General features: G+C 40.2%; 1 protein-coding gene across 3 annotated transcripts; it reads right to left on the reverse strand.

Moving 5' to 3' along the window:
* Window positions 1–178: 178 nt before the first annotated feature.
* On the reverse strand, window positions 179–22,568 carry LOC143770234 (tubby protein-like). Of its 3 annotated transcripts, none has more exons than XM_077259655.1 (15): window positions 22,418–22,568; window positions 18,051–18,086; window positions 16,290–16,341; window positions 14,709–14,871; window positions 13,331–13,384; window positions 12,354–12,464; window positions 10,248–10,352; window positions 9,862–10,023; window positions 9,235–9,356; window positions 8,643–8,819; window positions 6,242–6,354; window positions 4,591–4,705; window positions 3,365–3,463; window positions 1,976–2,147; window positions 179–1,344 (listed from the first exon to the last, which is right to left on the reverse strand). In XM_077259655.1, exons 1-15 carry the CDS (start codon window positions 22,423–22,425, stop codon window positions 1,211–1,213), a joined length of 1,623 nt encoding a protein of 540 aa, XP_077115770.1. In that variant the 5' UTR covers window positions 22,426–22,568; the 3' UTR covers window positions 179–1,210. The 3 variants fall into 3 exon arrangements, with proteins under 3 accessions (XP_077115770.1, XP_077115768.1, XP_077115767.1); XM_077259653.1 differs by having other exon boundaries at window positions 13,331–13,420; XM_077259652.1 differs by having other exon boundaries at window positions 13,331–13,444.
* Window positions 22,569–22,931: the final 363 nt, after the last annotated feature.

A 22,931-nucleotide genomic window follows, 5' to 3' on the forward strand; every position in this document is an offset into this window, starting at 1 on the left:
TGGAAGATGGGAGGCTCTAGTTTGCCACCAGTCAAATTTTAGCTGATGTCACAACCCAAGACCCGACACGACCTGCACTTGGTGGAGTCAGCAGAGGGCGCTAAGTAGATGTTCTACATGTTTTACTGTGTTGTGAAAACACTGAGACAAAAACTTTATTTCACTTTGTATTGTTTTTTATGTCATCAGTATTGTATAAGAAAAATATGCAGAAGATGTAGAAAAGACCTCAACCGCTTAAAAGGTAACATGGAAAAACCCTACAAATGTTCTTCTGCATTACTCAGGTTACTGATACATTTACACATAAATACTAATCTAATATTTGGTTAGGTTTAATTAATTCACATTCTTATTGCTGGGGCATAGTAATGTCCAAACACGTCATATTACTGTGTCTCCCGTTCTGCAGCCCCAAACGTTTTCACACATTTGTAATCTTAAAGAACTATACTTTCTAATAACTTTTTAGAAACTGTCCTGTGTGTATACACGAAGAATAACACTATTTCTGACCATTATATAACGTATATCCTGCGTTTTGACCAGTTTTCCCCTTTTCGTGTTCTATCTGTAATTTTCAGTTGACTCTGAGCTGGTGGGTGGAGACTAGCTGCTATGATGCCTCCCACAAAGAGAATGATTGCTGCTCTTTTTTCCTTTTTTTAGCACACAGAAAGATTAGCTGCTATGATGCCTCCCACATAGAGAATAATTGCTGCTCTTTTTTCCTTTTTTAGTACACAGAAAGAAGCAGCATCAGTGTGAAGGAAATTATGCAGCCCTACTGAGCAGTGTAGATGTGAATCCAGCTCTGTGTTAAGATAAATTAATTTCTAGAGAAATTGTAGCAATGTTCTCTTACTCTGACTGTGTCAGTGCCTTTTAATCTTTCCACCTCCCCTCCTCATAGACTTCAATATGCTCTGTAACCTGACGCGTCACTTAGCTGGCAGTCCGTCTTATGTTGAGTAAAAGGGATTTGAGCAGTTTTGGTTTTTTGAAAGTGGATGTCGAGTTCAGGAAGAAGGGAGAAGTGGCTGGTAAGTGGAGAAAGAAGCACAATTCTGTAATAGGATGTATCACAAGGTTTCTTATATTTGCCGGTATTGTTGATTTATGCAAAGTATTTACTGGAGGAGACATGTAAGGATTGTGGAAAAGTCCCCTGATTTCCATGGACAGCTTAGTTTTCTGCTTTATTTAGACTTTATTCGCAGGCGAGTTTGCTATCAAAGCTGGACATGCAGATGGAAAATGCTTGTAGGGCGCACAGTGGATGGCTGAAATCCATGGTGAAAACATCCTCTGCGACGCGGCCAAACTGCATCATGATGTGTTCAGCTGCATCAGAAAAAAACATTAAAACAATACATAAAAAAAAAGAACAGTAAAGGTGAACAGTAAACTGAATATCAGCTCTGGGGTGGCATGAGGCATCACCGATGTTTTTACGGGTGTTGACTTCTAACATAAGTGGCAATGTGAAATCAAAATTGCACCCCTAAAGGCTTATTCAGACGTCAGTATTTTTCATGTATGAAGAAAACGGGCCTATTACACTGGTCAGACTGTGATCAGAATGGCATCAGTTTTCCTCATTCGTGGAGAGAAAAAAAAAACGATTTGGATTCATTTTTGGTCCATGCGTCCATTTTTACCCCAACTTGTGCCATCCTATTTTCTTATATCCAAAAAATAAAATTTTAAAGCTTCTCCTACCCATTAAACAGTAAAATAAAGGACAGCACTTGCATGACACATAGAGTTTTATGGACCCATTGGTTTGAATAGTAGGGTTTGGTCCATAATTCAGATAGAAAATGGACACTTGGTCACAAAAAAAAGCAAAAATTGTGAGCAGCTCCATAGATTATAATCAGTACATGCTCTAGAACATGCATATGAAAAATGGAAAGAGTATCAAAGGGTACAGAAAATGTGCAGTATTCCCCTAGTCTAAACATGAACTTACGGTCATCAGTACTAATTATTTGGAAGTTCTTCACAGAAGCCTGGGTGACACGTCCATGGAAGTTCAGCACGTAAGACTGAGTCTCCTCATTCCATGATGGTGTTTTGTTGTGGAGAACTGAGATATTTTCCATATTTCCATTTTGAAATCGAGCTAAAAGGGTCTCATGATCCTTCACATAGAAAAGAGAACACAACAATATTAAAGAACATGGGTAACAGAAGCAGGGGAGGTGAGCCACATGCCTTCAAAGAATGAAGATGGTGAAGGTCTTTACATTCTCTAGAGAGAACTTCTGGTTGAATTGTCAGGACAATGATGGGTGCTTCCTTCAATATCAACTGGAACTTGGCAATAACTAACCTTGAGAACCATGGGGGCCTTATCCCTTTTCCTTAAAGAGATGTGGCCATTCAAGCACTCTCTGTTGACATCTGTTTAAGTTTGGCAAACCTCCAAGTGGCTTCCATCGCTTTTTTTTAATTCGGAAAAGAATGACCACTCATGCATGGCTTCCCCTTCAAAGTAATCAAGCACAAGGACACTGCCATTTTTGAAGATGCCTTACTGATTTGGCAGCTGGCAGACATACTTATTCCAGTCCATTGGCCAAGAAAGTGGTCTGTGGCTCCTGGACAGGAACAGGAGAACCGCCTCTTACCTGATGGCCTCCATGGCTCATCTTTTGATTAGCCAGACCTGGTGCACTGTCACGCTTCAACGATGATGCCGCACCAAGTCAGCTAATCAAAAGAAGAGCCACATATGCCATCAGGTTAGAAGTGGGTTTTACTGCTCCCATCTCGTGGACACAGACCACTGTCATTGCCGATGAACTGGGAGACGCAAAATTATTCATACCAACTGTAATTGGCATGTAATAGGTATAATATTTGAAAAAAACATTAAGGTTTTGTCCAGGGAAAACAAGTTATCACCTATCCACAGGATAAGTGATAACATACAGATCAGTCATCTTCCGACCAATGGAACCTGCACCAATTGGCAGAACTGGAGATAGTTATCGCTGTTACAAAACAAGGCAGCATTTCGGTAATCCCAACCATCACTCAATTCTTTCTCTTTGTAAATGCTCGGCAGTCCCAAAGGGAATGAATGGAGCGGCGTTGAGTATGGGCATTGCCGCTCCATTCTAGCAGGTATAAAAGTTCTTAGTTCTGTTGATTGCAGTGGGTCCTAGTGGTCGACCACCCACCGGTCAACAAGTTATCATCTATCCCGTGGGTAGGTGATAACTTGTACTCAACAGACAAAGCCTTTAAGTTCACTTTCATATACTTTCTTGACCAAAAGTCCCCCCAAAAAAGTACAAACAACTAAGCTTTCAACATGAGAATGACTCCAGTCATGCTCATTTGTTGGACTCACATTGCGTGGCCTTATGCATACTCTTTCACAGTCCTGGTTCATCCCGGGAATTATCACCGTCATTTTTCGGGGTCCTCTGAAACCCATCACGTTGGTTTCCTGTTTGAACGATAAGGGCAATAAGATGAAATGTCAGCTATTCTTGGTTTCCACGTGTAATGTTTCACCACCATGATGTGTGATCAGCACATTTCGAAGTGTTTTCTCCGTCCTTTTGCTACATCACAAACTGTTAATGGCAGGGTGTAAAGGGCATTTCGAGGTTGATTTAACAATGCTGACGATTACGTCATAAACTAGTTAATACTACGGATATTAAGCTGTAAACCACATTTATTAAGGCCTGTGCACAATGAATGTAGGGTCAGTACTTAGTAATATGGCCAGAATCCATACTAATAGAGCAAATATTAATGATAAAATTGGTGTGAATCGAGTCACAGGACCCAATTGTCAGTAATCTGTGGCCGCTGGTTGGGAACCCTAAGGACCGTTTCGTATTGTGATTACTCGTCACCATTGCAGTGTGAATCACATGTAATGTCACGCCATGCCGGCTAATCAAAAGAAAAACAGCAGATGCCGTCAGGTAAAGAGGCGGTCCTCAGGCTTCCCGTTGAGTGGCCAAAGATTATTGATGTGACTGAAGGACTAGGTCATGCCAATCATTTCGCACCAACTCTTATTAATAGCCATATTACACACTGTGGTTAGCATGGCATAACCATACACTTTGCATTAACTGGGTTATCCCGCAAACAACATTTATTGCCTATCCAAAGGATTGGCGTTGACTGTACTACACTTTCTCAGAGTCCTCATGGAGGTACAGTCCCCACCTCCCAGGCAATCATCTGATCACAATGAATCAAGGACAAACTAAACTTAATATTAATTGTTTGTGTTTTTTTTCATCTTCATTGAATGTTTAAAATCAAGCAGACGTTTATCTGTAAGTTTTTTTTATATTCTGTGATTACCTTTCTCTGCTGTTTTTTCATGATTACCCCTTTATCCTGCTTCAATCAAACAGTGCACTGAAAATCTGCAGCTGCATCCCCCTCCTCCCCTCCTATTTACTTTTTTTTTTACAATTGACAGACATTTTGCTGACTGAGGATGATTTACATTTACTGAGAAAGGAAGAGAGCAACAAGCTGATGGAAGGTGAGAAAAATGTCACTTCTCAATAATAAGAAACTTTCCAAAAAAAGTCAGTGACTTACATATGACACAGACACCAATTCCTGCCGGAGCGATTCCTTCTCCTGCACAAAGGGCTGCTTGTCAGGGTTTACTCCATTGTCGAATACTGTAAACTTGGTTCCAAACATATTTGACCTGGCATCATAAATATTGCAAGATAAAAATTATGGATCTAGATTAATTTGATTTATGGCCGTAGTGGTAAGAATATCAAAGACTATGGTGGCTTGCATTGATGTTGGTTTCTAATGTCAGAAAACAGAATATTAAATGTTATTCTGGGCTATATAATCCAGGTTTTTACTAATACATTTTGCTCTGGTCACGGTGGCAGGCATGGAAGAGAGGTGGCCCCATATAAAAAATCAAAATGGTCCCGGTTGTCCAATCCAAACATTTCCTGTCCATCCATTTGTCATGATTTTTGCTTTCTAAAAATACAGTTTCTCTAAAGAGGAAAAATTAAAATTATCTCATCGAATAGGAAGAAGACTTAAACCCTAGTGCAATCTACTGGAAGTGGCAATCCTAAAAGTTAATATTGACCTACTAATGAGCCTTGTCATGTGATATCAAAATCTGAGTTTACAGACACATGTTTCAGGGTGTTGCCCCTCTTCAGTGCAAAGCATGAGATCTGATTTGGCGTCTCTCCTTGTGGAGAGTGACATATCTGACATGCCAGTGTAAGGAGACTTACAGGCCATGCAGACAAGAATTTTAAGGCCAATAAGTCTCCTTACACTGGCATATTAGGCATGTCACTCTCCACAAATAGAAATGATACCCTTAGACTCTAGAGAGTAAAAAGATGGATGCAGAAATTATGAAGTAATTTTCCTCTTAAAGAGAACCTGTCACACCCAAAATCGATGAGCTAAGCCCACCAACATCAGGGGCTTATCTACAGCATTATGTACTTATGGACTTCCTTACCCCCACCCTGCACCCCATCCATCGTTCCCACAGTCCCTATCCATCGTCCCCGCAGTCCTCACCCATTATCCCCACAGTCCCTGCTCCCTATTCCCTATTGTACTTGTGCTTTGGCAAAACTGATGTTTATTTGGTCCTGCCAATAAAGCTTCTTTGATTGATTGATTGATTGATTGATTGTATTCTGAAAGATGAGAAAAAGAGGTTAGATTATACTCACCCAGGGGCGGTCCCACTGTGGTCCGGTCCGATAGGCGTCACGGTCCGGTCCGGGGCCTCCTTTCTTCATAGGATGACGTGCTCTTCTGGTCTTCACGCTGCGGCTCTGGTGCAGGTGTACCTTGTCTGCCCTGTTGAGGGCAGAGCAAAGTACTGCAGTGCGCAGGCATTGGGCCTCTCTGACCTTTTCCGGCCTGCGCACTGCAGCACTTTGCTCTGCCCTCAACAGGGCAGACAAGGTACACCTGCACCAGAGCCGCAGCGTGAAGACCAGAAGAGAACGCCATCGTAAGAAGATGGGAGGCCCCGGACTGGACCGCGACGCCCACCGCAGCGGGACCGCCCCTGCGTGAGTACAATCTAACCTCTTTTTCTTATCTTTCAGGATACATCGGGGGCTTATCTACAGCATTTCACAATGCTGTAGATAAGCCCCTGATGCCAGTGGGCTTAGCTCATCATCAATTTTGGGGGTGACAGGTTCCCATTAATGAAGTTGCACATGTAATCAGTCACCTGACTTTTCCAATCACGCTTTCTCCTCCTTTAGAAAGATCCGTGGGATCCACTGAGATGAGATAATTTGAGGTTTTGCATTTCTTTCTCTTCCTTCCAGCCATGAGAAAAAGCTTCAAAAGGAGATGATAAGAAATATTACTATATTGTGAGTCTCGCATTAAAAGAGTTTGCAAATGGGGAGGTGCTAGAAAGATATGTACCCAAACGGCATGGTGCAAAAAACAGACAGTTACACTAACAACCAGATTGGGTTAACAACTCATCTGTGATTGATCTTGGTATCAGTGATATAGTGGATTCCATTGCTTATGGTTCTTTCCTTCTACATCTCATCACAAACCAGCATGATACTAAAATAACCTCTATCACGGAACTTTGAATTACGGTACCTTGGATCAAAATTTATGCAAAACTCCCCAAAATGTCATGATTTACTGGGCACTTTCCATTCTACAGTAGAGTCACTCAACCCTTTCATAAAAGGCTATGAACGCACCTAAATCTCTGTAACTTCCCCTGTAACAATTTACATGCAGTATTTGTAGGCTGGCCAAAAATGGTAACCATAATGCTTCACGAGTGATGATTGACCTATTGTGTGAGAACGTCTGCTGGTCTTACCTATGAGAAAGGTCCTTTGTAAAGCTAGACCAATATAGTAGTGTTAGCTTTATTGATCCAAAAATCCTAGAATTTTCTAAAAAAAAAAAATTTCCATAAAAGGTGATTCTTTCAGAAAAAAAGGTGCTCGAATTTAACTTGATATAGGTATATTACCTCTAAAGAGGACCTATCACCAAGTCAAAAGTGAACAGTTTTTGCTCATATTTTATTCTTGCTGCTTCTTTGAGTTTTCAATTATTTTTTTTTAATCTGCCATAAGGTTCTAGAGATATAAACCTTTTTAGTTAGTTCTAATTTCTATGGTCTCTATCAAGGGGGCGTGGCTCACAGAGAAATAAAGCAGAGCAGCCTAAAGACACGCCCCAGAGGATCCTGTGAGCCACTCCCTCTTTGTACACACCATAAAAAGGCTTAAATCTCTAGAAACGTAAGATGGGAATAAAATAAGAGCAATAACTGATCACCCTTGACAATAATTCTTTTAAATAGTTATATTTAGTCATTAATAAGCACAAGTTCTCTGAATGAATTTTGTATTTAGCGTAATTTTTGGGTCGCTTGATTAATAGAAGACCAGGTGGAAACATATTTCCCCAAGTAAATTTCAATTCATCTCTGGGATTAAAAATGTTTTCTATGACATTTTGATGATCTATCCTTAGGTCATCAAAATTGGATCCATAGGGGTTTGACTCCTAGCACCCTAACCAATCAGCTGATTGAAGATCCCATGTTATTTAGGTTAGAAAGTTATCTTTCGTTCTTCTAACAAACATCATTTTTCATCGACTTTTTATCATCTGACCTCCATTTTCTCATATGCAGAAAAAAAAATTCTGAGATTCTGCTAATCCATTGAAGAGTAAGAAACCAGACAAAACTTAGAGGAGATATGGATGACGTACAAAAGTTATGTGTTTTTTATTGAACCCATTCATTTGAAAGGGAAAGTTGTATCCCTATTCTGTCCACAAAAAAATGTGAACAGACGCATAGGCTGCTGAGTTCTATCCATGAAAAACACTGATAGGACACATACTTGAAACACGGACATCTAAATGAGGGCACACTTTCTAATTTCTAGGGTAAGACAATGTTTTGGAAGACAGAAAATACATACTGATAGAGTAATGGGAGTACTATGGAGACTTGGGCTGAGGCATACCGTACATGATTTTTATATTTTTTTTCATTTAAAACACTTAAAGGGAATATGTCAGTAGGATCAAATCACGTAAGCTGTCCATATGGGTATGTAGCTCATGGGAGGCTGAGTAAAACTATACCTTGATATCTGCAATCTGATGTCTTATTCCAGAGAAATTGACATTTTTCTTCATATGTAAATGAACTGTTAAGATCTATGGGCCGGACATAGATCTGCTGAGACTCCACCTCCAGGTCTTATTTTAAGTGAAAGGGGGCATTACCAGTATGAAACATGTAATGACTGACGGTCTGCTCTCCTGATCTACATATCTCCCACTGGTAATGCCCCTTTCACTAAAAATAAGCTCTGGAGGCAGATTCTCAGGGAGATCTATGTCCAGCCCATAGATCTTAATAGCTCATTTACATATTAAGAAAACATGACTTTCTCAGAATAAGACATCAGATCGCGGATATAAAAGTTTCATTTCATTCAACGTTTTATGATCTGCAAGCCCTTATAGACGGCTTTGGAGAGTTGATTTCCTTTAAGTTTGTTTAGTTTTATCAAGTTTGCAAATTACAGTGAAAAAACATAGGGATAGCACAGTTATTCATTACTTACTCTTTTAAGATCTCCTCTCTCTAAATGGAGGTAGTAGGTGGGGTAGAGTCCTCTATCTACTCCTTTCTTGTCTCTAGTGATGCGGCACTGAAAAGTTATACTACGAGGAGCTGGGCGCAAAGCAAAGCCTTTCAGATCATCAATTTCCGAGGGGGCAGCAATCTGGGGGTCTTCTTCCTAAAAAGAGGCTCTGCATTAAGTTAAGCTACAATATAAGTGTTGGTCTATCATCAAAGGGGACCTGTCGGCAATGTTGACATGTCTGGAGGAAATAAATGTATTCCTTATGAATAACAATTCTGGAGCATCCTTAATTTTTCCCTTGTCCAATTTCTCTGTTATTTCTCTTAGAAGGTTATGAATGAATTGACAACCAGGTTTTACCAGTAAGGGGGGGGGTGTCCCTGCAACAGTCTGACACTGTCCAAACAGTATTGAAAGTTTCAGATGGGTAAGGATACAACCCATACCAAGTTGTCAATTTATTCCAAAATTTCAAAGAGGAATAAATGAGGGATGGAACATCACAAAGATCTACCAGAAGATGCTCCAGTCATCTCAAGAGGGATATTGTGTTCTCTCGAAAACTTACCTTACTCATGGAAGATGATGGTCTTGTATATAAAACACTGCTGAGGATATCTGAATCTTCATCAAAGTCATTGTCTTCATTGGTTTCCCCTTTATTGGAATCCCGTTTTCTTCTGGATTTCGCTGAGGTCATCATCATCAAGAAGTATAAATGAGGCATTGTTAGGCTGGACTTACAGGTCATATAGTTGAGGTCTCACAATGAACTATTTACAGAACATAAATGTATTTTGCAAGAATTCTAACTAAAAATACATTTCTTCACCTCACAAGGAAGTTTCCCTTCCATTCGTTGTTTATATACTGGACATGAGACAAAAATTATGATGTAGGTCAAGTCTAAATGCCTGTGAAATCCGAAGGTTCAGCCAACTTTAGTCTAATATGTTTTGTGTCCTTTATGTTCTTCACGTCTGAATGTTTTCGAAGATGACTTACCTGGAAGAATAGTGTTCTCCGTGTCTTCATGTTGTCAAGGAATTGTGATCAATACACAATATAGAAGAGTGGCTACAATATGGACATATATGATGGACTTTCCCATTATCTCCACCATGGACACTTCCATTTCTATGTTTAGGCTTCAGTTTCTTACAAGAATGTCATCATTAAAGGAATCCATATATACCTGTTTTCTGTAGCTTCTTTTTATGGCGTTGCTTGATGGGTGCAGGAGGAACTGTTCGATTCCCTGTTCTCAATGAATTTTGTTCATCACTGGAATTCTTGAAGGCAACCATCTTATCTGATGTTATTTCTTGAACTAAATCTTGGGTTTGAACATCGACACCTATACAAATGTTGAAATGGTAACTTATTGCAACATTATGGTGTCTCATGACTGTTGTCAAAAAAATGTGTTTACCCTAGACCTCCCAATATGGCCAAGAACCATCATCCCTACGTTAGATTGGTGGCTGGTCCCACCAAAATTAGTGTTCAGATGACTGTTCTTGCATGTTTATGGCCCAGTAATACCCAAGTCAGCACCAATACTCTCATAACAGATACTACCTTTATTCTGAGGAGTGTTCTCCTTCTCACAATCAAGAGCAGATGTTTTACGAGACTTTGACACCTTGGGTGATGGTTTCTTGGGTTCTTTCGCATCATGTTTTCCTGGATACAGTAAAAAAAACTGTATAGTGATAATACATAGACATATTTTCGGATATAAATCTGCCTTCTTTCAGAAACGGAAGACAGCAGTAGATAAGAATGGTAAGAACTCTCTGCATTACACCAGTGTTCCCCAACTCCGGTCCTCAAGAGCCACCAAGAGGTCATGTTTTCAGTATTTCCTTAGTATCGCACAGGTGATAATTGCATCACCGGCACAGGCAATAATTCCATCACCTGTTCAATACTAAGGAAATCCTGAAAACATGACCTCTTGGTGGCTCTTGAGGACCGGAGTTGGGGAACACTGCATTACACCATATTGTGGTAGAACATTTTTGGAAGCAGAAAAGACCTTAGAAATGTACAAACGCTACATTGTACAAACTACAGTATAGACCAGATTCATCATTGCATTTTAGTCCAGGGATAATTCTCTTTTGGTGACTTTTTGATTTCTGAGTAATTCATCAAACAAATTGCACCTTTTTTTAAATTGCCATTTATTTAGTTATTTTTTGTGACTTTTTACATCCGTGTGTCTTTTCCAGATGTTTTAAATTGATTCATCAAATGCTGTACTTAAAAAAGTTGGACTTCAGTGCTTCCCACCTCCCTGGAGTGATTTTATGCCCACTGGTTATTTTGGCACATTTGCACAATTTTACAAAGTGTGCTACTTAAACAAGTTACAAAATGGGTGAAAGACAACAAAAATATAATTTAAAAAAATTCCATGTGCGCCAATTTTGAAGTAGGTAGTAGGTCATTATCAATTATCTTTCTACCACAACTTGAATAATAACTAATAATGCCAAGGTCACATGTGCATATAAATAATTATCCAATTTTCATCACAAAAATTGGATTCTATACTGTGGCTCCGGATTGGTCTGATTTTTTTTTTGTGCACCTACAGACTTAAATTCTCAAGTCTCATCCAAAATACGGAAAAGACTAGTGCATTCTGTGATTTTATTCACAAGGACATTCGGTCTGAGCAGAAAAAACTGCCATCTAAAGACTTTGGTCCATGTGAGGTCATGGACAGCACTCGGATCGAAAATTTTGACTCGTGCACATGGCCCTATTTTCTGTCCGAGTGCGATCCGACAAAACATCAGATCTCGCTGGGACTAATTCTATTCTTTGGGGCTGTTCACATGTCCAATTTTTTTCCTTGGACCGAGGACAAAAAATGCAGCATGCCCGAATTAGATCCAAAATTCCAAGTCAATGAGTCTGTGGAAACCATCTGACTCCACTCAGATGACATCTGAGTCCAGTCCGGTTTCCGTGGCCTCATTTCATGGAAAAAATTGAGAATTTTTTATTCTCCATCTTCTCCTCATCTCCTCATCCAAGAGAATCGGATCACATTATGCTGACACTGATCAATGTGATTAGCATAATTGATCCGGCATCAGATGAGAGAATACACGGTCATATGCGCTTAGCCTAATAGTAAGGATTTTTACAGTAGAGGGGACACACTCCACTTATGGGGGTGGAGACCATGAAACCATAGTTGTATAAAGGCCAAACATCAAATTAATAATCTGTTAACGAAAATTTTCATCACTGTTGATTATTATATGCCATAAGCAGTTGATAGGCGGGGGTCATATCACTGGGACACTAACCTTGCCACAGCTCACATTGATGTGCCATCCTGGATGAGCTGCACTACCTGAGCCACTTGTGTGGGTTGTAGAAGAGGTGGCCGCGCAGACTTCATTCACTTTTAAGGGAGTTCTGAATTATTACCAAACTTTCTAGTCAATTTTCCAAACTCCCATTCAAGTGAATAGTGAGAGCTGCAGGCGAAGCTACTGTACCTCTCCACTCCCTATAAGATGGGGATGAGTTCTTGAAATAGATGTGGGAGACATTGGTGGGACCCACATCTATCAGATCATATAAAGATAAAACCATTCATATGAAGAAACGATCGTTGAGGCGATAATCATCCTGTTTAAAAGACATTTTCATGACACATACCTGCCTTGGTTTTGGTCTTCTGCTTCGGTTTGGCTTGGAAGTGTTCTTTCCTGCTCGTTAGGGTTTTGGTGTCTTCAAGAACTGTCTCCTCTAGATCTTCTTCTGAAATCTCTATTCGAAAGAAAAGAAGAAATTCTTGAAGAGTTTTTCCCCTTTCATAAAACTTTCACCTATACAGTTTGTTGTAAAAAAAAAAACACAACTGGCTTTATTCACCCTCCCCAGGTCCAGTGCATAGTCTAGTCTTCTGTGCTGCGATAAAACATTTTTTTTAATACAGTGATGACACCATGGTATCAACACTGCAGCCAATTGCTGAGCTCAAAAGCTCTGCCCATGTAAATGACACAAACTGCTAAACTCAGTGATTGGCTGCAGTGGTGTCAACGTCATGTTATGCTTCAACCAAAGTGCTGAGAAAAGAGCTGTGGCGGAGGCTCAGCGCTGGACCCAGGGAGGGTAAGCAAGCCACAATTTGTTTTCTTACAAAGAACTGAGAATATAGGGGAAAATTTTATGAAAGGTGACCATCAATTTAAATAGGACTTCTCCTTTTGGACTCCATTTTTTTAACTTAAGGGGTACAAATATTTTTAACTGTTGGGTTGTTTCATTAAAAATGTTGCACCTTTTCTCTTCTATGGCCTCTGTGTAACATTGTCTATTGCTGACAGTGGGATGAGTTAGCTGAGGATCTGTCAGTGAGTTTGCTCTGATGGGCGATTAACATTTATCTGTCTTTTTCTGAACTCCTCAAAGCTAATATATGACCAAAGTTAGATGTGTATGGAAACAAAGAGTCGATAAAAGACAAATGGAGCAAAATTTTGAATGAAACCCAATTTCAAAACTTATTTATTTCTCACAATACATGCATTTAAGTTACAAAAATGCCTCCAAAGGTGGACAACCCCTTTAAGGTTTTAAGGTAGTGATATAAAAATGAAATTAAAATTGTCATTAATGAAAAGACATACCTCCACGGTGTTGCACCTTCTTCTCGATCTTGCAATCAGCCTTCATTTTCCTTCCTGTCGGAGTGTAGCAAACGCTTTCATGTATTCCCTCTGAGAGCATAGGATTAGTAATACCTTCACATTTTTATAACGGAGTAACAAAACAAAAGTAATGTATAATAGCCCATTAGTGTGTCCAGTATAATGATCCTTGTAAATGTTACCTAATATCAATACTCCTCATGGTACCGGCTATGTTATCAAATTAAAATATAGCAGGAAATCAGCCATTCTCTGAAATAAAAATGTGCAAAAACTTTATTGTAAATTTGGATAAAAACAGGTCATTACCAGTACTAGAAAAAATAAAAAAATATATGTTTAGCAAAGGCAGGCGTGCTAGGGTTAAATCCTAGTTCTACAGGCGCCGATTATTTGCACCTCGCTGGCTCTGCATATAACCAGGCTAGCTGCTGTTCACCTTAGTTTTAATCAGTAAGCTGCGGAGGGAAGCTGACCAGAGTGGATGTGTATTGGGGCTGAAGAGAGAGACAAGCTGGAATCCCTCTCTGAGAAGTGACTGCACAGGCCGTGTGCACCAAACTACAATCATGGGTGGTTTCTGTGGACAAAAGCTGTTTTGTGTGACCGAGCTGGGGCTAGCTCAGCCGTGTATGAGTAGTCAGGGTCTGTTCTGTTTCGCTAGTGGCCAAGGATCACTGGTAACTTTCTTCTGGGTGAGCTTGTGATCTCTTGTTTTTTAATGGACCTTTTCATTATGGAAATTGTGGTCTTGAACCCTTTTTTCATCTTATACCCCCAACCTTCCAAATATTTGTTGAACCTCTTTTTCTTTCAATGAACTCTCTCCCTCCTTGATGGCTCATCGAATTGACTCTTGTGTTACATCACACATAGGTCTACTTTTCTGTGCCATATGGTCTCTTAACATATCTGGACTAGTTTTTTGTTTTTTTTACCCTCCCCCCCCCAAAAAAAAAAAAAATAAAAAATACAAAATTTTAAAAAAAATACCTTGTGAGGGTGCACCTATGTAATATTTGGGGCCTCTTGGCTACATGATGGCCCAGAGCACTGCCATGGCGGTCCACCAACTTTAAATTGAATCAATCACATTGGTGTTGGGTAGTCTGAGACGCTCCATCTGCTATTGGATTGACTGTCATAATCCGTGCTGGTCACTCCAAGAACAGGGGGAGATTCTCAGACTATGCCCCCAAAAAAGTGTGGCAGCAATGTTGGGCTAAGGTAGACGAGATTGTTAAATTTTCGAAGGGAAGCAAAAGGAAGACCCAGGTATATTTTCTCTTCATACCCCATGACATTTGATCTGTGGGTCGGAGGGGCACTTTAGGGTTGTAGTTCAGAGTGTTTTTACCTCCCACTCCCGAATAAATGCTGGACACGGTACATGGCTCCACCAGTAGTACTTGCTCCTCAGACTTTGGACACCTCCGTGGCTTTGCCTTCATATCTGGATTGGCTTGAAGCATTAGAGGATCCAGGCGCTTCCTCCTTTGTTTCTTCTCATGAATATTTCGCTTGGGAGAAAACATTTCTTATAATGATTATGGCATTTTTATTGCGATAAAAATCTCTATTTGGTTGACAGTTCAGTCTATTTATCTGTAATATTGAGATGTTTTAATTTTGTTTCCTAATTAGGAAACGTAATATATCTGATAAGAGATATCTGCTTCTTTCTGCTCCTGGACTGAGCTTTCAGTCTCAAAATTCTCAATTCACTGGTAAAATCTGCCTTCAGTGAATACAGGTTTTCCCATTTCTGAGATAGGAGGTGAAAGCTGGTGCTCATGAGGTTCTATGGAGAACTGTAGCTGCCGTTTCAGTAGAACCTACATTTCAAAAGACCCAACTGTCACCTCCTATCTCACAATCTGTCTTTACCAAATACAGACTTTCCCCATTACTGAGCTAGTAGGTGACAGTTGGTGCTCATGAAGTTCTATGGAGAAGTATAACTGTTGCTTCTGGATTACTTGCTGCAAAATGTCTGTCTGCCGCTAGCTGCCCATTTCTTTGGATTTAAAAACACCAACTGTCATCTCCTATCTCAATAGTGGAAAATCTGTATTCGCTGATGACAAATTTAACCATGAAAATGGAATATTGAGTATTAATGATCAGTCCGGAGAGGAGAAAAAAGAAGAAGACTCCTCTAATCAGATATATTACAAAGTTGCTTATTTTCCCATGTACTGTTAATGAATGAATGAAATAAAAATTTAAATGCCGGTTAAAGGAAATAAAAATGATTCGGAAAAAGGATTGAAATTTTAATTTAAAATAAAAATAGTAATACACACAGTGATCTCATCCAACTCCCATTCTTAGGTTTACCCATTCCTTTCTGGTCTCTACTTCCTGTTCCTATCACAACATGCCAGAAAGGCATGGAAATGTTCGACCAATCACTGGCTGAGGCATTCACTGTTGGGGAAAGTGATTGGATGGGAGGGCACTCTTGGTATGTAGAGATGGAATCAGGAAGTAGAGACCAGCAAGGAACAGGTGAACCTCAGGACGAAAGCTGCAGGGAATCGGTAAAGGTTAGTACTACTTCTTTTACTTTTGTAATATTATTCTGATCAGTTTGATCTGATCTAAAAAATAATTTATATTCTCCTTTAACAAAGTACTACAGTAATCACAAAGTATTACTTGTGTTTATAGCTGTGTAAATTGTTTTGCATAATGTTTTCTAATTACTTATTGGAACCGTATAAAACAGGAACCAAGAATTGTACAAACCAAAGGAGGACTTGGATCACTAGTGAATCCTTGGATAACCCATAACAGAATGGCTACAGCAGTGCCTTATCTGATGAAAGCAGAGCAGATCACTGGCGGACATATGCTAGTTCTGTATAGTTGGATGGTGGGCCTAAACGCGATAACACAACCCTACACCGGTCCAAACATACATCCATGATTTTACCTGCTTCTCCAGTTTTTTCTGACGCACGTCGTGTCCATCCTCTTTAAATTTACTGCATTGAATGAAAAAAAAATATTGTTCATAAAATATATTATTTAGCCAAAACGCCTTCTTCCTGCACGTTGTAAGACTTTGTTCACACCTGTAATCAAGCTGTTTATATTAAAAGGAAAAGTTCAGCATGCTGCACTATTTTACATTTTTTGATTATGATGGACAAGCTAATAAAAACCCAATTACAGTCAATGGGCTCCGTCTGGCGCTGTTTTTGTTCGGCATATGGTGGATCCGTTTACTGATTGAGTATTTGATGTTCATATGGTTTCAATTTTGAGATCTTTATAGGGCGAACAAGTCTACAAAAATTGTTGGGGTATTTAAAGGAAATAAAAGAATACTCTGTGTGAACATGATTTTGTGGGATTTTACATTTAGAATGTATCCTTAATTGGCAGGGGTCCTAAATAAGTCAGCTGAAAATAATAAAATCATCCTTCCAATAGGCCATCAATGTGTGTCTGGAGTGTGTCTGAATCCCAGGAAACCCATTGACCATCAGAACACATACAGGCCACTTTAATGAGGACCTGTCACAAGGTCAAAAGTGGCCAATCTGTGGTCTAATTTTATTCCTGCTCCTCTCCTGAGTATTCCTGATTTTACTTTTTTAAAATCTGTCATACAGTTCCAAAGATATGGGCCTTTTTAATTAGTGCTCCTTTTATGGCGCATGTTCTACAGGTTAACAATGCAAAGCATTGTAAAGACACGCCCCTGAGGATCTGGTGAGCACTGCCCCCATGAAAATTGGTGCTAAACAAAAAGGACTATATCTCTGGAACCTTATAGTGTATATATAAAAAAAAAAAACTGGCATATTCAGAGGAACAGCAGGAATAAACTAAGGGCAAAACGTACAATTTTTGACCTGGTGGTAGGTCTTCTTTAATGTTAGTCTTGGCACCTGGGCTCTCGCATACATATGACTGTACCAATTATTTCAACTTTCAGCCATCCATTTGATGATCAGCAGGAGGGGGAAAGGAGGGAAGGAAGGACAGAAAGAATGAAGGAAGGAAGAAGAAAGAAAGAATGAAGGGAAGAAGAAAGGAAGGAAAGAAAGAATGAAGGAAGGAAAGAAAGGAGGAGGGAAGGAAGGAAAGAAGGAATGAAAGAAGGAAGGATTGAAGAAAAGAAAGAATGAAGGAGGGAAGGAAGGAAGGAAGAAGAAAGGAAAGAAAGAATGAAGGAGGGAAGGAAGGAAGGAAAGGAAGAAGGAATGAAGGAAAGAAAGAATGTTGGAGGGAAGGAAGGAAAGAAAGAAGGAATGAAGGAAAGATAAGGAAAGAAAGAATGAAGGAGGGAAGGAAGGAAGGAAGAAAGGAAAGAAAGAATGAAGGAGGGAAGGAAGGAAGGAAAGAAAGAAGGAATGAAGGAAAGAAAGAATGTTGGAGGGAAGGAAGGAAAGAAAGAAGGAATGAAGGAAAGAAAGAATGTTGGAGGGAAGGAAAGAAAGGAAGAAGGAAGGAAAGATTGAAGGAAGAAGAAAGGAAAGAAAGAATGTAGGAGGGAAGGAAGGAAAGAACGAAGGAATGAAGGGAAGAAAGAATGTTGGAGGGAATGAAGAAGAAAGTAAGGAAAGATTGAAGGAAGGAAGGAAATACTTATATAGCTTTGATAGAATTGGCCCTATATAAGAGCTGTAAAGTAGATGTACAGATAGTATTATCTGAGGAATAACGCATTTGTACATTTTTTTACCTCTTTCGTAGGTTAACAGCTGAACTATTTTCTGGCCTGTATCAAAAAAGCATAATTATTATATTAATAGGGATAATATAAAGGGCTTGACTCAAATACCCTATTAGGCCTGTTTCACACGTCAGTGGCTCCGGTACGTGTGGTGACAGTTTTCTCACATACCGGAGACACTGACTCACGTAGACACATTAAAATAAATGTGTCTCTGCACATGTCAGCGTGTTTTCACGGACCGTGTGTCCGTTTGAAAAACACGGAGACATGTCAGTGTTCGTGGGAGCGCACGGATCACACGGACCCATTAAAGTCAATGGGTCCGTGTAAACACGTACCGCACACGGATGCTGTCTGTGTGCCGCCCGTCTGCCGACTGAGGACCACATGGACAGTGCAGGAGACAGCGCTAGAGTTAAGCACTGTCCCCAGCGTGTGGTGGGGGTGGAGCCGCATATTCATCACTGTAATGAGCGGTACCAGGTGACCGCTCATACAGGACAAGCTGCGGTGCTGAGAGGAAGCATCGTGGGAGCTGGGTGAGTATTTTAATGCCAGCGGGCGGGCGCACAGGGGGTGAGAGGCGGGAGGTGACCAGGAACTTTATTTTAAACACAAAAAAAGAAAAAAAACATTGATTTTTCATTCCTTCTCTCCAGCGAAAGCTGCTGGGAAGAAGGAATGAATGGCGGCTTCAGCACCACACGCTGGGGACAGCGCTTAACTCTAGCGCTGTCTCCTGCATGGTCCGTGTGGCCCTCAGTCAGCACACGGCTGCCGCACGTGTGCCACAGTGATGTGCCACGTGAGCACACGGACACACGGACACGGATAACTCCGGTACCGATTTTTCCGGTACCGGAATTATCTGGACGTGTGAGACTGGCCTTAGGGATCTGTCTAAGTCAAAAGAAAAGAGTCCTTCAATTTAGATTTTCATCAATTGGCCAAAGCAGAGAACAGCTATAAAGAGCGTGTCTACGTGTACAACACGGACTGACCATTCATTTCATAAAGGCGCTATGCAATGTTTTATTTCCCGTGCGGTGGAGCTGCAAAGGAAATGAACATTTGCAGCTACGTTTTGATGCAAATTATAGGTGATTTCTGGAGAGCCCAGTAATGAGATGCCATATCAAGAAAGGGAAGCGGTTGCAAAAAACAATTGTACACAAAAGAGATCCCAAATGACTGCAAGTTGTCAGTGAGACTTCTGCACCTGCCTCTGACTTACAGGTGTGATGCAGCGATGTCCTTGCTGTGCAGTGAGAAGGCAATGACCCATATAAAGTTCAAAAATAAAGTCTTGTTTATTTTATAGCATGCTCACAAACCGAAAAAATAAGCAAACAAGTCCTTCGGTACGCAGCCGGGAAAAATAAAGATAGTCCACAATCCGTTGCCGTGAACGTAAACACCACCGTGTACGCTGGGGTGTCCGGCTTTTTAGGCTCTGCCTGGCCCGTGTTGCTCCACACGGAAAGAGCTCCTCATAAGCCTCCTGCTAGGGCCATGGGCCACTATAAGATCTGGGCTGGAGGAAACGGACCGGCCCCACTACCTTCCTGCAGTCCGTTTCAAAAATAAAAGCCCATACCGGGTTTTCTTGAATAATTTCTGGGTCAAATAACTTGACCCAGTTCACACTCACTTTTATTCTTCCCTGTGTCTCACAGGCAACCTGCTGTGAGCACAGTGCACTCCAACGGATCTAATATGCTTCTAAGCACATCCTGGGGGATACATAGCCACCCTCACATATGACACCGGTCACTGCCTCACACAGGTTACAGGTGACAACCTATTACATTTTAAATATATGCATTTATTTGATTTAACTATCTATATAAAAATGTCGGTATTTAAGAGGTACATCGATGAATAATTAATGTCAGTACAGCAAAAAGCAATCTATATTTTCCCCATAATTTGCATATCCTTGGCAATGTCTACAATAACAGTTTGGTCTTTTATTTGCTGTGTTAATAATTTTCTGTTTACTTCGGTAATGAGTTATACTCGGGCGGTAATTTCCTCCGGGAGAAGATAATTAATTTTCAGCAGATGATCCGTCATCTCATTGGTTGCTGCTGATATTGTCAATAATTTCACCTGAATACAGTTATGTTAATATTGATTGCTGCAGCACCTGCCCAGACACACAGGATTAAGATGGACACCAAAGCTGCTTATGTATTAGCCAAGGGCAGCTCAGCTCCAGTGGACTTAGTCTGTAACTTGTTGTAAATGATTAATCGTATTGCTGGAATACACAGCAAATCTGCTTCCCAGCACTAAAGCAGCCCATTTGAGACATTGGTAAATTTGCAAGAATTAAAAAATAAATAAAACAACTTATAAGTATATAGTATATGTGATACCGCTTGTGCAAATAGGGTTTTTTTTGGCTCAGGTTATATTAAGCTGTTATTTCACATGATCACTTCATGCTTTTTAGAAGCTGCTTTCATCTGCTGCTCAGCAAGAAATTGTGCACTGTATTTATTTTGTGTACAGTAATTCTCCAGTTTTAGTGCAGGGGTTGGGAGCAAAGAAGCTAAGACAGGTTAATGTAATATAGTGTACTAATCTTTGCTGAGCAGCAGATGAAAGCAGCTTGTAAAGGAGCATGAGATAAGAGTGGAAACAACATTTCAGCACAGCGTTTGGAAGAGAAGGAAGAAATAATGCTCAAAGGGTAATTAAATGTATAAAAAAAAGTTTGAATGTGCTCTAAATGAAAATCTATTGATGAGGTCAACATAGACATATTAGAAAGTAGCATTGGTGGTGGTTCATGATTCTGAACCTCATCCCCTTTAGTCATGGTCACACAGTTACGTATATTATCGGAAATCTCGGAAACCCTACTTTTAACCACCCCCAGCATTCAACACTCAGGACACAAACCCTACCAAGCAGTTAGCTACACCCAGGCTAAGACTTGCCCACAGGGGAACAGGTGAATCCCCCAGTGGACCCTTGTGTAAAAGTAGGCCCAGCAACCTTTATTGTTTGGCACAGTACACTTGTACAGACAAGGGCAGCATATCATCATTCATATATACCATTTTCCATTCATTGGTATATAGAAACATAGACAAATTGGTGAACAGAGGTCAGGTTATATTGCGTGAAGCTGAACAGTGGGCTCCCCTGAATCAATGACAGAAAAACGACTGGCACATCCAAACTAGTGTGAATAGGTGCATACCAGGAGCAGCTACCTCCATATATAATATACAAAAAAAGGTTGCACTCTATCGTGCCAAAACACGTCAAATATGAAATACATGAAATATGAATAGCAAAATGGCTTTTTGAACATTAGGAAAAAAATTTTTTGAGACGCTTAGCACAGAATTTGGCCAAATAGTGTGAGCCCATCAACCATCGTCAAGGTGGTCTCATTAAACTGATGGGTACCTGACCTCCCTGTCCAAATGTGAATACTTACCGAAGGCTAATGTCTGTATGCTTGGGTGAATATGGACACCTCTCTCAGCAAAGCCTACATATGGGTTGGCCGGAACCAAGTGTGATTAGATGTAATTAAAAACCAGATGGTGAAGGGAGGAGTGCTCAGTCAGTAAGCTAACATAGAAATGACAGAAAAACGACTGGCACATCCAAACTAGTGTGAATAGGTGCATACCAGGAGCAGCTACCTCCATATATAATATACACACTAGTTTGGATGTGCCAGTCGTTTTTCTGTCATTTCTATGTTAGCTCACACTATTTGGCCAAATTCTGTGCTAAGCGTCTCAAAATTTTTTTTCCTAATGTTCAAAAAGCCATTTTGCTATTCATATCCCCTGAATCAATGTCACCGTTGGGCTCCTGTCCAACCATGGATACACCCTTCCATAATGACGTGTTGTAGTGCTCCAATGTGGAGGAAGTCATATGTGCTTAAGCTTGGATTGAAAGTGATATGTCAGAGGAATACCTTGGATAGATCATCCTTTCAAGTCAACCTTAGGTGACATGTTAGATATATTTAAAGGATTTTAGAAGGGTACGCTCTGGGTTTTTTTTTCATCTAAAGCAGCATTTCCTAAAACAAGAAAGAAAACCTCAACAGGTCAAGTCTTGAAGATTTCTTGAATGTTTCACTAAATTGTTACCTCTATAGGAAATCCTCATCACGACCTGTTGAGGTTCCTCATCACGACCTGTTGAGGTTCCTGATCATAATCTGTTGAAGTTCCTCATCACTACCTGTTGAGGTTCCTAATCACGACCTATTGAGGTTCCTCATCACGACCTATTGAGGTTCCTTGAGGCAACAAATTATGCCGAAGGAGACATCGTCTATTAACTGCATGGAATACTAGTTATACTTATTAGAAAAATAAAATATGACTTACATTTCCATCTCCCACAATGAGTTAAGACTGCCAGTATCCCAAGACAATCTGCAAGCAACTCACTCTTGCATGAGAGGTACAAGATATCTCGGGTTAGGATATATACGTATCTCTGGCAGTCAGGTTCCTGATGGCAGCACAGGCTAGGAAGAAGACGATGCTATTACGGCACAAAGGGAGGACACGGTGCATGTGTAATCTTCCTATCGGCATGGACATCAGTAAATTGGGATTCTCATAATCAGCTTTGTTAGCCTGGCTTATTAGCCTGCTCACACAACACATTTCTATGACATGGCAACAACCTGCATAGTAGTAGACAAGATAAAGATTCTGATATATAAACAATTAAAGATATATGAAATGTCAGAAAATGGAAATATTTTACATTTAGCGCTGCCGAAACCTACAATATTCTTCAACAATTATCGCATTGAAGATTTCCAGATTCAAAAATTAAGTTGTTTTTTAATCTTTTTTGCTAAATACTTTTCGTTCACCTTTTCTCGGCAGC

The sequence above is a fragment of the Ranitomeya variabilis genome, chromosome 4, assembly GCF_051348905.1.
Source record: "Ranitomeya variabilis isolate aRanVar5 chromosome 4, aRanVar5.hap1, whole genome shotgun sequence".
NCBI classification, from domain to species: Eukaryota; Metazoa; Chordata; class Amphibia; order Anura; family Dendrobatidae; genus Ranitomeya; species Ranitomeya variabilis.